A 16,013-nucleotide genomic window follows, 5' to 3' on the forward strand; every position below is an offset into this window, starting at 1 on the left:
TTGGCAACCCCTTGAGATGTCTTCTTTTGAGAAATGTTCACTCATGACCTTTGCCTGTTTTTAATGGGGTTATCTGTTTTTTACTTGTTGAGTTGAGTTCCTTATAGATTCTGGATATTTAGTCCTTTGTCAGATACATAGTTTGCAAATACTATAGATTGTCTGTTTACTCTGTTGATTATTTCTTTCGCTCTGCAGGAGCTTTTTAGTTTAGTTAAGTCCCATTTGTCTATTTTTGTTTTTGTTGCATTTGCTTTTGAGATTAGTCATAAATCTTTGGCTAGGCCAATGTCCAGAAGTTTTTCGTAGGGTTTCTTATAGGATTTTTATTGTTTCAGGTCTTACATTTAAGACTCATTTCATGAGTTCTCTATATATTCTGGATATTCTTTATCAGATATATCATTAGGAAGTATTTTCTCTTATTCTGTGAGTTACCTTTTTCACTCTTGTTATTGTCTTTTGATGCACAAAATGTTAGAATTTCCATGAAGTACAATTTGTCCATGTTTTCTTTCGTGGCCTGTGCTTCTGGTGTCATATCCCAGAAATCACTGCCAAATCCAATGTTGTGAAGCTTCTGCCCTAAGTTTTCTTCTAAGACTTTTATAGTTTTAGGCCTTATCTTACATTTAGGTATTTGATCCATTTTGAGTTAATTTTCATATATTATGTTAGTTAAGGGCTAACTTCATTCTTTAAAATGTGAATATCCAGTTACCCAGCACCATTTGCTGAAAGATCATCCACTTCCATTTTTTTTTTTTTTTTTTTTTTGAGATGGAGTCTCACTCTGTTGCCCAGGCTGGAATGCAGTGGTGTGATCTTGGCTCACTGCAACTTCTGCCTCCCAGGTTCAAGCAATTCTCCTGCCTCAGGCTCCCGAGTAGCTGTGATTACAGGTGCATGTCATCATGTCCAGCTAATTTTTTGTATTTTTAGTAAAGACAGGGTTTCACCATGTTGGCCAGGCTGGTCTTGAACTCCTGACCTCAAGCGATCCGCCCGCCTCGGCCTCCGAAAATGCTGGGATTACAGGCATGAGCCATTGCGCCCGGCTATCCACTTCCAATTGAATGGTCTTGACAACTTGTCAAAAAGTATTTTGAACATGTATGCAAGGGTTTATTTTTGGGCTCTCTATTCTATTCCATTGGGATTTTGATAGGAATTGCACTGAATTTGTAGACTGCTATGGGTAGTATTGAGATCATAACAATATTAAGTTTTCCAATCCACGAACAGAGTGTGTTTCTATTTGTCTTTCTACATGTCTTTCAGCAACATTTTGTAGTTTTCAGTGTATAAGCACATCATTTCCTTTGTTACTTTTATTCCTAAGCATTTTATTAATTTTGATACTATAAATAGTTTTGATACTATCACAGTTTTCTTAATTTCCTTTTCAGATTTTTCACTGTTAGTGTATAAAAATACAACTGATTTTTGTGAGTTGATTTTGTATTCTGCAACTTTCCTGCATTTATTAATTGGGATTTTTTGTGGAATCTTTAGGGTTTTCTACTATAAGATCATATCATCTGCAAACGGATACTGTTTTACTTCTTCCCTTCTAATTTAGATGTCTTTTATTTATTTATTTTTCTTGCTTAATTGCTCTCGACAGAACTTCCATTACTGTGCTGAATAGAAGTGGTGAAAGCAGGCATCTTTGCCTTGGCACTGATTTTAGAAAAAACTGCTTTCTGTTTTAGGTTAGAGGGTATCAAGAACTGGATATAAAGAGAATAAAACAACTTTCTTGCGGTCAGTAGGTCTCAAAGTGCAGTCTGGGGATAGCTGAGGGTCTGTGAGACCCTTTTAGGGAGGCACTGAGATCAAAACTATTTTCATAATTATATATGCATATATTTTTTAGAGTTGGGGTCTCACTCTGTTGCCCCAGCTGGAGTACAGTGGTGTGATCAAGCCTCACTGTAGCCAACTACCAGGTTTAAGCAATCCTCCCACATCAGCCTCCTGAATAGCTGATAATATAGGTGGGTACTACCACGCTTAGCTGTTTTTAAAGTGTTTTTAGAGATGATGGTTGGGCGCAGTGGCTCATGCCTGTAATCCTAGCAATCTGGGAGGCTGAGGCAGGCAGATCACCTGAGGTCAGGAGCGTGAGACTAGCCTGGCCAACATGGTGAACCCTGTCTCTACTAAAAATACAAAAATTAGCCAGGTGGGGTTGCGCGTGCCTGTAGTCCCAGCTACTCAGGAGGCAGGAGAATCGCTTGAACCTGGGAGGTGGAAGCTGCAGTGAGCCCGTGCCACCGCACTCTAGCCTGGCCGACAGAGCGAGGTTCTGTCTCCAAACAAAAAAAAAAAAAAAATTTTTTTTAGAGACTAAAAAAATTTTTAGTAGAGACAACCGTGTCTCTACTAAATACAAAAATTAGCCGAGCGTGGTGGCGTGCACCTGTAATCCCAGCTACTCAGGAGGCTGAGGCAGGATAATCGCTAGAACCTGGGAGGCGGAGGTTGCAGTGAGCCGAGATCGCAGCACTGCACTCCAGCCTGGGCGACAGAGCGAGACTCTGTCTCAAAAAAAAAAGAGATGAGGTCTTGCCCAGGCTGATCTCAAACTACTGAGCTCAAGTGATCCTTCTGCCTCAGCCTCCTGAGTTGTAGGGCTTACAGGTGTGAGCCACTGCACCTAGCTCATGATAATATTGAGGTGCTATGCCCTTTTTCGCATTACTTTTTCTTATTTCCTACTTTCTCACAAGTATATGGAGGACAAAATGTTTATTGTTAAGGTTTCAGATTCCACACTGCAAGATTCCACACTGCAACTAACCTTAAACAAAATACCACTCTTAAGGTTTTTTTTTGTTTTTTTTTTTTAAATGGAGTTTTGCTCTGTCATGCGCCACCACACCCGGCTAATTTTTGTATTTTTAGCAGAGATGAGGTTTCACCACGCTGGCAGGCTGGTCTCAAACTCCTTACCTCAAGTGATCCGCCTGCCTTGGCCTCCTAAAGTGCTGGGATTACAGACGTGAGATACCATGCCTGGCCCACTTTTAAGTTTTAATGTAATATTAAAGTATAGCCAAAACTATCTGAAAAGGCTATTAAGATTCTCTTCATTTTTCTAATTTTGTATCTGTATGAGGTAATATATTTCTACAAAAAAACACATATCACTAGGGATTGACAGTATTACGCAGACAGGAGAATCTAGCTTCTCCTATTACTATTGCGGTGAGAAGGATTTTTAAAATGTAGAGCAGGAAGGGCATGGTGGCATGTGCCTGTAATCCTGCACTTTGGGAAGCCAAGGTGAGAAGATTGCTTGAAGCCAGCCTGGGCAACAAAATGACACCCCATCTCTTTAAAAAAAAAAAATTCGAGTAATATCACTCTTCTAACTAAATTTTTTAAGTAGTTAATATTTTTTACTATTATTTTCTTTTGTTTCTAGTTTTATGAATACATAATAATTATAATACACATTTATGGGGTACATGTGATATTTTGATACAAGAATACAATGTATAATGATCAAATCAGAGTAACTGAGATATTCATCACCTCAAGTATTTATCATTTTTGCTGTGTTAGGAACATTTCAATTCCACTCTTCTGGTTATTTTAAAATATACATTATTGGTTTTTTTTTTTCCAGTCTTTTTATTTTTTATTATTTTTATTTATATTTTTTACTATACTTTAAGTTTTAGGGTACATGTGCACAACGTGCAGGTTTGCTACATATACATGTGCCATGTTGGTGTGATTTACCTGTTAACTCTTCATTTAACATTAGGTATATCTCCTAATGCTATCCCTCCCCGCTCCCCCTACCCCACAACAGGCCCCAGAGAGTGATGTTCCCCTTCCTGTGTCCATGTGTTCTCATTGTTCAATTCCCACCTATGAGTGAGAACATGTGGTGTTTGGCCTTTTGTCCTTGCGATAGTTTGCTGAGAATGATGGTTTCCAGCTTCATCCATGGCCCTACAAAGGACATGAACTCATCATTTTTTATGGCTGCATAGTATTCCATGGTGTATTATCTGCCACATTTTCTTAATCCAGTCTATTGTTGTTGGACATTTGGGTTGGTTCCAAGTCTTTGCTATTGTGAATAGTGCTGCAATAAACATACGTGTGCAAGTGTCTTTATAGCAGCATGTTTTATAATCCTTTGGGTATATATCCAGTAATGGGATGGTTGGGTCAAATGGTATTTCTAGTTCTAGATCCCTGAGGAAACGCCACACTGACTTCCACAATGGTTGAACTAGTTTACAGTCCCACCTACAGTGTAAAAGTGTTCCTATTTCCCCACATCCTCTCCAGCACCTGTTGTTTCCTGACTTTTTAATGATCGCCATTCTAACTGGTGTGAGATGATATCTCACTGTGGTTTTGATCTGCATTTCTCTGATGGCCAGTGATGATGAGCATTTTTTCATGTGTCTTTTGGCTGCATAAATGTCTTCTTTTGAGAAGCGTATATCTTGAGAAGTGTGTGTGTGTATATATATATATATACACACACACACACACACACACACATTTTCTTCATCCATTTATCCACTGATGGACACTTAGGTTGATTTTGTATCTTGGCTTTTGTGAATAGCACTGCAATAAACATGAGAGGACACATATCTCTTACATATACTGATATTTTTTCTTTTGGACCTATACCCAGCAGTGGAATTGCTGGATCATATGGTAGCTCTATTTTTATCTTTTTGAGCAATTTCCATACTGTATGTCCTTCATAGTGGCTGCACTAATTTATGTTTCCACCAACAATGTATGAGGGTTTCCCTTTCTCTGCATCCTTACCAGCATCCATCATTGCCTGTTTTTTATTTTTTGGTAAAAGCCATTTTAATTGGAGATATATCATTGTAGTTTTGATTTGCATTTCTCTAATGTAGTGATGTTGAGCATTTTTTCATATACCTGTTGGTCATTTGTATGTTTTCTTTTTAGAAATGTTTGTTGAGATCATCTGCCCATCAAAAATTTTTATAGTATTTTATTTTTTAAAAATTCAACTTTTGTTTGAGATATGGGGGTATACGTGCAGGTTTGTTACATGGGTATATTTGCCCACTATCAAATGGGATTTTTTGGTTTTTTTCTCTTATTGTTTGAGCTCCTTAAATATTCTGGCTATTAATATCTTGTCAGATGGGTAGTTTGCAAATATTTTCTCCTCTTCCGTGTATTGTCTTTTCACTTTGTTGACTGTTTCCTTTGTTGTGCAGAAGCTTTTTAAGCTTGATATGATACCGTTTATGCATTTTTGCTTTAGTTGCCTGTGCTTTTGATGTCTTACTTATCTTTGCCCAAATCAATGTACTGGAGTGTTTCCCCAGTGTTTACTTCCAGCAGTTTAATAGCTACAGATGTAACATTTAAGTCTTTAATCCATTTTGATTTGATTTTTGAAAATGGTGAGAGATAGGCATTTAGTTTCATTCCCTTAAATATGGATATCTAGTTGTCCCAGGACCATTTACTGAAGGGGCTGTTCTTTCCCTAACATATGTTCTTGTCATCTTTATAAAAAATAAGTTGACTGTAACTGCATGGATTTATTTCTGGATTCTCTATTCTGTTCCATTGGTCTCTGTCTGTTTTTATGCCAGTACCATGTTGTTTTGGTTATATAACTTTGCAGTATAATGCCTCCAGCTTTGTTCACTTTGCTCTGGATTGCTGTAGCTATTCAGGGTCGTGTGTGGTTCAAGATAAATTTTAGGATTTTTTTTTTTTTCTATTTCTGTGAAGGGTACTTTGAGAGGAGTTGCACTGAATCTGCAGATTGCTTGGGGGTGGTATAGACATTTTAACAATATTGATTCTTCCAATACATGAACATGGACAATCTTTCCATTTCTTTGTGTCTTCTTCAATTTCTTGCATCATTGTTTTATAATAAGTTTTCATTGTAGAGATCTTTCACTGCTTTGGTTAACTTGATTAATTTCTAGGTATTTTATTTTATTTGTAGCTATTCTGCAGGGGATTAACTTCTTGGTTTCTTTTTCAGATTGTTTGTTGTCAGTATATAGAAATGTGACTGATTGTATGTTGATTTTGTATCCTACAACTTCACTGAATTTATCAATTCTAATAGTTTTTTTCTAAATATAAGATTATATTGTCTACAAACAAGAGTAGTTTGACCCTTCTTTACCCTTTTGGATGCCTTTTATTTCTGTTGTCTAATTGCTCTGGTAAGAATTTCCAGTACTATATTAACAGTGGTGAAAGTGGGCATCCTTGTCTTGTTTCCAGAATTTAAAGGAAAGGATTTCATTTTTCCCCCATTCAGTATACTAGCTGTGGGTTTGTTGTTGTTTATTATGTTGAGGTATGTTCCTTCTATACCCAGTTTGTTGAGAGCTGTTATCATAAAGAGATGCTGAATTTTATCACTTTTTCAGTAAGTATTGAAACGATCATATGGTTTTTGTTCATTTTGTTGATGTGTCACAGTTATTGACGGCATATATTTAAACATCCTTGCATACCTGGGATGAATCCCACTTGATCATGATGAATTATCTTTTTAATGTGCTGTTGAATTCAATTCACTAGCATTGTGTTGGAGATTTTTATATCTACTTCATCAGATATATCGGCCTGTAGTTCTCATTTTTTGTGATGTCTTTCTTTGGTTTTGGTATCAGGGTAATACTGGCAAGTTTAGAAGTATTTTCTCTTCCTCAAGTTTTTGGAACAGTCTGAGTAGAACTGTTACTAGCTCTTCTTTCAGTGTTTGGCAGAATTCAGTAGTGAAAACACCAGGTCTTGGTCTACTTTGATAGGAGGCTTTTTACTACTGCTTCCATCGTGTTAATGTTGTTCTATTCAAGTTTTGGATTTCTTCATGGTTCAATCTTGCTATGTTTTTATGTGTCTCGGAATTCATCCATTTCTTCTAAGTTTTCCAATTTACTGCATATAGTTGCTCATAATAGTCTCTAAAATATTTTGAATTTCTGTGTTATCGGATGTAATGACTCCTTTTTCATCACTGATTTTATTTATATGGATATTCTCTCTTTTACAGTCTGGCTAAAGGTTTGTTGATTTTGCTTATCTTTTCAAAAAAAACCAACTTTTTCTTTCATCGATCTTTTGTACTATTTTTAGTATCAATTCATTAATTTCTGCCCCAATCTTTATCATTCCTTTTCTTCTAATAATTTTGGGTTTGGTTTCCTCTTGCTTTTCTAGTTATTATTTATTTAAAAAATTTGTATAAACGTAAGGGGTGCAAGTGCAATTTTGTTACATGGATTTACTGCAGAGTGGTAAAGTCTGGGCTTTTCTTATATTCATCACCTGAATTATGTACATTGCATACACTGCAGCCATCAAGTAATTTCTCACCATCTACTCCCTGCCCATCCTCCACCCTTCCAAGTCTCTAATGTCTATTATTTCACACTCTAGATCCCTATGTACACATTATTTAGCTCCCACTTATAAATGAGAACATGCGGTATCTGAGTTGTTTGCTTAAGATAATGGCCTCAGTTCCATCCATGTTGCTGTGAAAGACATGGTTTCATTCTTTTTTAAAATGTCTGAACAATATTCCATTGTGTATATATACACCACATTTTCTTTATCCAATCATCCGTAGATGGACACTTAGGTTGATTCTACATCTTGGCTATTGTGACTAGTGCTGCAATATACATACAAATCAGGTATCTTTTTTATACAATTTCTTTTCCTTTAGATAGATACCCAGTAGTGTGACTGCTGGAACTAATTCTTCGAGACACACTGTTAGGTTGTTTATTTGAAGTGTCTGTACTTTTTGGATGTAGGGATTTATTGCTATAATCTTCCCTCCTAGTACTACTTTTGCTGTATCTTATAGGTTTTGGTATGTTGTGTTTCCATTTTCATTTGTTTCAGGAAAATTTAAAATTTTCGATTAATTTCTTCATTGACCCAAGGGCCATTCAGAAACATAATGTTTAATCTCCATTTATTTGTATAGTTTCCAAAGTTCCTCTTGTTATTGATTTCTGGTTTTATTTCATTATGGTCAGAAAATATACTTGATTGAATTTTAATTTTTTGAATTTTGTGAGACTTGTTTTGTGGCTTAACATTTGGTCTATCCTTGAGAATGTTCCATTTGTTGAGGAAAAGAATGTATATTCTACAGCTGTTGGATGAAATGTTCTACAGATGTCTATTAGGTGAAAGTTATTTTTAATCAACAATGGATTAATAAACATATAGGTTTACTTGTAATTTTATATATATATATGTATGTATGTTTCAGAGACAAGGTCTTGCTCTGTTGCCCAGGCTGGAGTACAATGGCATAATCATGGCTCACTGAAGTCCTGGCCTCCTGAGCTTCCGTCCTCCTGCCTCAGCCTCGTGAGCAGCTGGGACTACAGGCTCACAACACACATGGCTAATTTTATTTTTATATTCTTTTGTAGAGATGAGGTCTTGCTATGTTGCCCAGGCTGGTCTTGAACTCCCAGCCTCAAGCTGTCCTCCTGCCTTGGCCTCTCAAAGTGCTGAGATTACAGGCATGACCCACTACAACTGGCCAATTTTTTTAAATTTCCAACATAGTAAATATGGATATAAGTAAACAAAATTTCTTTGGGGTCCTCCAAAAAAAGTGTGGAGTTTCTGAGACCAAAAAGTTTGAAAATTGCTACTGTAGGCCAAGATCCCTGGCTCTATTAGTTTGAGGAATCTTGCCAGGATCCTGCTGCCCAGTTCCTCCCTGTCAGCTTCTCTTAGGCTTTGGTTATGTATAAATATTAGAGCTAGGGTAAGAAGCATAAATCTATGCTGCTCATAAAGTTAAGAAAAATAGGCCCCATTACATTTTTTCTAGCTAAACATTTTCAACCAATTTATTTAAGCTTAACGTTAAATAATTTATATAAATAGAATAGTAGTATACTATACCTGTGGCATCCTAAGAAAGGAGAAATCAGGTTGTGGCATTCCAACAAGGGAACAAATTCGAGAAAGTTCAGTTACTGGTGTGGATACAGGAGGGATCTGGCTGGGGGCAGGCCAACACACATTGTCCATAGACTGAACATTATGGTACTCATTAGCACTGTGAGGCCTGTTCACATAAGATGCTACCAAAAAAAGAGAAAAGAGTCTATCTGTATTAATAAAATACTATCTCAAATTATGCACTTATTGTAGGGTTTTACAGAAGAGCAAGCAGGAAACTGCTAAAAAGTGAAGTGAATTGCTCAAGGCCACCCATTATTAAATAACAGAATCAGGATTTCAGGTAGCTCTAGTTCCAAATCCTGGACTCTAGCAGTACAATCTGCCATCCAAGTGACTGTTAGCTTACCTTCAGTGGTCCTCTGGCCACGCACCTTATAAATTTGGTCGAAAAGCTTGAGAAATTCAGTTAGATGCTATAGAGCCACCAACTGCATTAAAAAGATGAGTCTTCCATGAAGCACATATAAACAACTATTTAGTACTTCCTAAAATTATTGTGACTTCAGTAAAGGTTTTTGGATGAGTATAATGATAAATTATTAAGATAAAGATTTTAAAATATAAGTATCTAACTGCCAAAAATTAAAACCTTGAGCAGCTAATGACTACATGGTACTGCTACAGGTAAAATTTGAACAAACAAATGGCTTTCTTGTTTTGCAGAAGTAAGAAGAGAAAAATAAAAGAATGAATAAACAAATGGCTTTCTTGAGCTGAAATATAATTAATTCTTAAGTTTTGAAGTTTTGGCTTCCACCTCAATTCTTGCAATTCCGCCTTACATTCTGAGACACATGGATGAATATTTTTGTGGCTCTGAAATAATATTTCTTAAAAGTTTTTTTTGAAATTGTCTTCTAAGTGTTTTTATATGGAAGATGATTTTAAAATTCTGAGTGTTCACATTCTTTATGATTAACAAACTCACTAATAGAACAAAAGCATACCTCACTGAAGAATTAATCCAAACTTCCTACTAATATAGATTAAAAAAGCAGTTAAGTGGCTTGCTCAAAGTCACAGAGCCAGTTAGTTCTATATCAGGGGCTGGATTCTGAGCTAGTGACCCTAAGACTCTAAAGCCTATGAGTTTTTTTTTTTTTCCTATACTGAAATAAAGTAAAACTTACTTGTTTTTGACAATGGGACCATCTTTATCTAATTTTGTCTTAAAATTTATTTGGTTCTATTTCAGGAGCATGTCTGTCACTATAATAAATAATCAGTTTCCTAATACTTTTTGGAATTTTTAATTAATTATCACTGGAATATAAATGGGGTTAGGTTCTGCTTTCATTCCAGGTTTTGTTTTTGTTTTGACAGAGTTTCGCTCTTGTTGCCCAGGCTCGAGTGTGATGGCGTGATCTCGGCTCACTGCAACCTCCACCTCCCGAGTTCAAGCGATTCTCCTGATTCAGCCTCTGAAGTAGCTGGGATTACAGCTACTTGGTGGCGCCTGCCACCACGCCCAGCTAATTTTTTGTATTTTTAGTAGAGAGGGAGTTTCACCATGTTGGCCAGGCTGGTCTCAAACTCCTGACCTCAGGTGATCCACCCGCCTTGGCCTCTCAAAGTGCTGGGATTACAGACGTGGGCCAATGCGCCCAGCCAATTCCAGGTTTTGACCTTTAATACGCTTAGATCTGCTTATTCCAAAATGTTTTTTACTTCTCTGAGAAACTTCTGCCCACATCCACTTTTGTATCAGTCATTCTTCCTGGCTGCCTTTAGCAGATCATTATACAGATAAAATGCTAAAGTATAGAGGACATTCAGGGTAGGAACAAACATGGCAGATATTTACTGAAATCCAGTTATGTGCCAGATGTTATGCTATAGGCTTTACAGACTTAAGATTATGACCCACTTTCCTATATCTAACTCTATTAATGATTTTTAATTGATTTTGTAGATTTTTCTATGTTTACAATGGTTAGGTTATTTTAACATAATATTAATATCAATTATTAGCACCTACAATGTGTTGGACATAGTGCCGTTTTATATTTATACATGTTATATAATTACCATAAGTAATTTGCAATGTATTATTCTTATTTTATAAATAAGAAACAAGATTTCAGAAAAGTTAAATAATGTATTTAAGTTACATGATCATTTTTAAATTACTGAGGACAAAAGCTAGAATGCGTAAACTTTTAAAGGTTTGGATGTCTACAGAATGAATATCTATAACACTACAATTAAGTAATCACAAGACGACATTTAGTGACTGTAGATCTATTGGTTACATGGTTGTATTATTATTGTTCTTTTTGTTTTTTGAGACAGGGTCTATCTCTGTCGCCCAGGTTAGAGTGCAGTGGCGTGATCTGGGCTCACTGCAACCTCCGCCTCCTAGGCTCAAGCAATCCTACCACATCAGCCTCCCCAGTAGCTGGGACTACAGGCACACACCACCACACCTAGATAACTTTTGTATTTTTTAGAGAGACAGAGTTTCCGCCATGTTTCCCAGGCTGGTCTTGAACTCCTGAGCTCAAGTGATCCGCCTGCCTCAGCTTCCCAAAGTTCTGGGATTACAGGCATGAGCCACACCTGGCCAGTTATATTATTATATAACTGAAACAAGTATAAAAATTATAGTTTTAAGAATAAAAGTAGTTTTGGGCCAGGTGTGGTGGCATATACCTGTAATCCCAGCACTTTGGGAGGCTGAGGTGAGAGGATTGCTTGAGGTTAGAAGTTTGAGACCAGCCTGGCCAACATGGCGAGACACCATCTGTAAAATAAATGAATATATTAAAATAAAAGTAGTTTTATCTTTAAAAGTACACAATTAAAAAGAACCAAATGAATTGAATTTTTAAAATGATATTATTGGTAATAGTACTTAGTTTACTTACCTAATTTCTTATTTTGTTTAGGCTGAGAGGGTAATCCATATTCATCTCTTCTGTTAGAGGAAACAGGGATTTCATTACCAATCTGTTTGATTTCATTCTTACGGTCCACAGTGTTAGAGCCATCAATTTTTAGAATTTCTTTAAGCATCCGTGTTCCCTTCTTTTTGAAAATGATTCACATGGAGATGGTGAGGGTGAAGAGAAGAAAGTCAACATTACATCTATAGAACTTATTGATCTTTCTTGGAAAGAATTCCATTGTTAACAATTAAGACATTAACTACATTCAGATAGAAACTGAAAAAAAAAACCCAACACCCACATTTCTGAAATAGAAATGATACTTATCCTCCTGCTTCACTTTCATCCCAGTTACCTAGTAGCAGTGTTTGAAAAGCAGGGGAACTGTGGTCTAAAGAGAAAAAGTATGGCTAAATTGCCCAGGGCAGCCTGGTTTCCTCACAAGATGACAATAATGATGTAACATACCAGCCTCCATGAGGGCAGTGCTTGAACACTTGCATGGGATATGTCTGCATGGTCAACAGTCGAGAAATTACCATAGTAAGAAAGTTCCTACAAAATACGAACCATGGCAAATGACTGTGGTGACAAATGCTCTTCACTTGGAGGCTCCCCATGATGAGATGACTGTACTTCATTTTCTTTGGAGATAGTCAAAGATGCTAAAAAGTTCTCAATTCCAGAGTTAGGCTAAAAGAATAAATATTTTGGGCATGAAGATGAACGTATAATACAAGAACACAGAAAAAGCTGAGTTTTATGTACAAAAACGGTCATTCGATTTTCACTCAATCATCTTCCCAGGTGTTAAAGTTTGGGAAGAGAATTGGAATAAATAGTTTTTTACCTTATCAATAGCATTGGGATAACCAGTCACAACCTTTTGGGTTTCTGAGACTTCTGGACTTTCATTTCTCTTCAATAGCTTAATATTATATTTGGCAGGCCCTTCCAAAGTCTATAAAAAAAGTAAGAATAAACTTTTTGTGCAAATATATTTATAGTTAATATGTAATAGTGTTCTAAATAAATTGTTGCAAAAAATTTTATGTGCTATTTTCCCTTTTATATCAAAAGAAAAGGGGGCCTATAAACTTGGATGGGGAAAATTACACCTTAATCTTCATTAACCTCTCAATGAGATTTAGCATTTCCTGCAATTATGAATATAGGCAACAAACCACTTATATGGTCTGCATGTTTGTATTCCCCCAAAATTCTTCTGTTAAAATCCTAACTCCTAATGGGATCATATTAGGAGGTGGGGCCTTTGGTAGGTAATTAAGTTCAGATGAGGTCTTTAGGGTGCAACACCCATGATGGTATTAGTGTCCTTATATGAACAGAAAGAGAATAGAGTTCTTTCTCTCCATCATGTTAGAATATGAGAAAACGCATCATCTGCAAGCCAGAAAGGGAGCCCCCACCAGACAACGGCACTTTACCGGATTCTAACTGTATTTCAATATAACTGGTTTTCTCTTAAATCTTTTTAGCATTAAAGACATTATTCTGCTAGTGCCTTGATCTTGGACTTCTCAGATTCCAGAGCTGTGAGAAATAAATGTTTATTGTTCAAATGTACCTAGTCTATGGTATTGTTATTACAGCAGCCCAAATCAACTACGAAAACCACAACAGTGGTGATTCTAATTGTATATCAGTACAACTGGTTTTCTTTAAAATCACATGTATTTTATTTTAGCATTAAAAATACTATTCTGAGAATAATAATGGCTTCACCAAAAGTCCATGGGCTTCACCAAAGATGTCTATTGCACAAAAAGTTTATCAATCCCTTTTCTAGAAGAAAGGAAATTACAGTATAAGAGTTTCAAACGGAGAGGGCCTTAAAAGTCAAGTAATTAAACCGTTTACTGGTATCTAAACATTAATGGGTTCCATTTACTACCTGTTATGTGCCAAATATTCAGCTAAGACACCTTTTATAAATATATTACTATAAGAGATCAATTTTTAAAAATATATATATTACAATATGATAGGCATACAGAAAAGTACACATCTAATAAATATACGTGTCAAATTTTTTTGGATCAAAAATTTGTTATTCTTTCATTATAAAATGTATCCATAATCCTTGTAAACAGCAGAGACTATATAAAGTAAAACATAAATGATCTCGGCTTCCCCCACACCAATCTAATTCCACAGAAGTTAGCCTGTTAAATTTGCTATTTTGTTCCACGTACTTCAATTGTATATGTAAATATATATTTCCATATATATCTATGTCTATGTGTGTGTGTGTATATATATATGACCATATATATGTCTCTGTGTATATATAAGACCATATATATATGTCTATGTGTATAAGACCATATATATATGTCTGTGTGTGTGTATATATATGTCTATGTATACACACACACACACACACACACATAAAAGACCATATATATTGGGAGCAACTACAAGTGATTAACTTTTTTTTTTTTTGAGACAGAGTCTCACTGTTGCCCAGGCTGGAGTGCAGTGGCGTGATTTCGGCTCACTGCAACCTTCGCCTCATGGGTTCAAGTGATTCTCCTGCCTCAGCCTCCTGAGTAACTGGGACTACAGGCACACGCCACCACGCCCGGCTGATTTTTTTTGTATTTTTAGTAGAGACGGGGTTTTACCATGTTGGCAAGGCTGGTCTCGAACTCCTGACCTCAGGTGATCTGCCCACCTCGGCCTCCCAAAGTGCTGGGATAAACGGGCGTAAGCCACCATGCCCGGACAAGTGATTAATATTTTTATCTCCACTTAAAGATGAGAAAATTGAGGCTGTGAGAGGTAAAGTGAATTGCTCAAGGCCACCCAACTATTAAATGAGAGAATCAGGATTTCAGGTGCCTCTAGTTCCAAATCCGGGACTTCAGGTATACAACCTCCCATCCAAGTGACTGTCAGCTTAACTTCAGTGACCCTCTGGCCACACACCTTATAAATTTGGTTGAAAAGGTTGAGAAATTCGGTCCAATGCTACAGAGCCACCAATTGCATTAAAAAATTGGTAACTAGAAATTTGATTTTAAGGAAGCTTACCTGCTGATTGGACATTTTTTGGGACCAACACTCAGCTTTAGGACTTTTACACGCTTCTTTAACTAGAGACAAGAAAACAGAAATTTTCATAAATGGAAGTGTTTACTGCACAATTAAAACTACCAAATATTTATAATAGCAAGGCACTGTGTTAAAAATTCAGAGAATTTCAAGACACAGTCTCTGAACTTAAGGAATTTATACCATAGATAAGGGGGAGAAGAGACACTTAGATAATAATAGAGAAAATGGAAAGGTGGCATCTGAATTGGGCCTCGAAGGAGGTAGGTTTAAAGGGCAGACTACGAAGTTAAGTTCTCCAGGCAAAGGAAATAGTGGGAAAAAAGACATGGAAGCAGAAAGCAAGTTCCACTGGAAGTTAAGGGTAAAATGGAGTTTGAGAGAACTAAAAAAGCAGGTTAGAGCCATAATCTGCAAGTCACTGAAGACTATGGTATTATATTAAGTTGGTAGGAAATGGGCAGCCAATAACAGAAAGGTTTTAAGCATGTAGTAATCTGATGAGAACTGTGCTTTAGGACAATTAAAATATGGCCATAGCCTACTGGCTAGATAGAAGAATAGTACAAGACCAACTCAGGCAGCTATTTTAATAGCTCTGTTAAAGGGAAATTGGGGGATGGTAGGAGAAATGAAAAGAATGAATTTGAAAAATTCTAGGATTTAGCAAATGACAGGATGTGAAGATGAAGGAGATAGGAAAGGATGAATTTGAGAGATTATTTTCATAGGATTTGGTAAATGACAGAATATGAAGATGAAAAATATGAGGGGCATGAGGTAGATATGAAGAAGCACAAAAAACGTAGTTTGTAATTATTGCATAATATTCTATTATATTGGATATACTGGATTATATAGATCTACTATAACTTATTTTTACACTTTCTATCACTAGACTGTTCATTAAGCCAGTCTGGAAAAATAAAAAGGTGGGTGGAAAGAGAAGAGGAAAAAGAAAGAAAGGAAGGAAGGAAGGAAGGAAGGGAGGGAGGGAGGGAATATTAAGAAAGAAAGAGAGGCTGAGGAAAGAAGCAGGGGAAG

General features: G+C 36.4%; 1 protein-coding gene across 16 annotated transcripts in view; it reads right to left on the bottom strand.

Annotated features, from left to right (window-relative positions):
* XRN1 (5'-3' exoribonuclease 1) overlaps nt 1-16,013 on the bottom strand; it is a 134,368-nt gene that overhangs the window by 13,739 nt on the left and 104,616 nt on the right. For 7 of the 16 annotated variants that reach the window (XM_054480703.2, XM_054480708.2, XM_054480712.2 and 4 more), the window contains 5 exons: nt 14,949-15,010; nt 12,742-12,852; nt 12,462-12,584; nt 11,871-12,030; nt 8,941-9,122 (listed from right to left, as the gene is read on the bottom strand). In XM_054480703.2, the coding sequence (XP_054336678.1) occupies nt 8,941-9,122; nt 11,871-12,030; nt 12,462-12,584; nt 12,742-12,852; nt 14,949-15,010 (638 nt within the window). Of the gene's footprint in view, nt 1-8,940; nt 9,123-11,870; nt 12,031-12,461; nt 12,585-12,741; nt 12,853-14,948; nt 15,011-16,013 lie in introns of those variants that run through there. The other 9 variants (XM_054480713.2, XM_054480710.2, XM_054480706.2 and 6 more) reach the window with 5 other exon arrangements.

Source organism: Pongo pygmaeus, chromosome 2, assembly GCF_028885625.2.
Source record: "Pongo pygmaeus isolate AG05252 chromosome 2, NHGRI_mPonPyg2-v2.0_pri, whole genome shotgun sequence".
Classification (NCBI taxonomy): domain Eukaryota; kingdom Metazoa; phylum Chordata; class Mammalia; order Primates; family Hominidae; genus Pongo; species Pongo pygmaeus.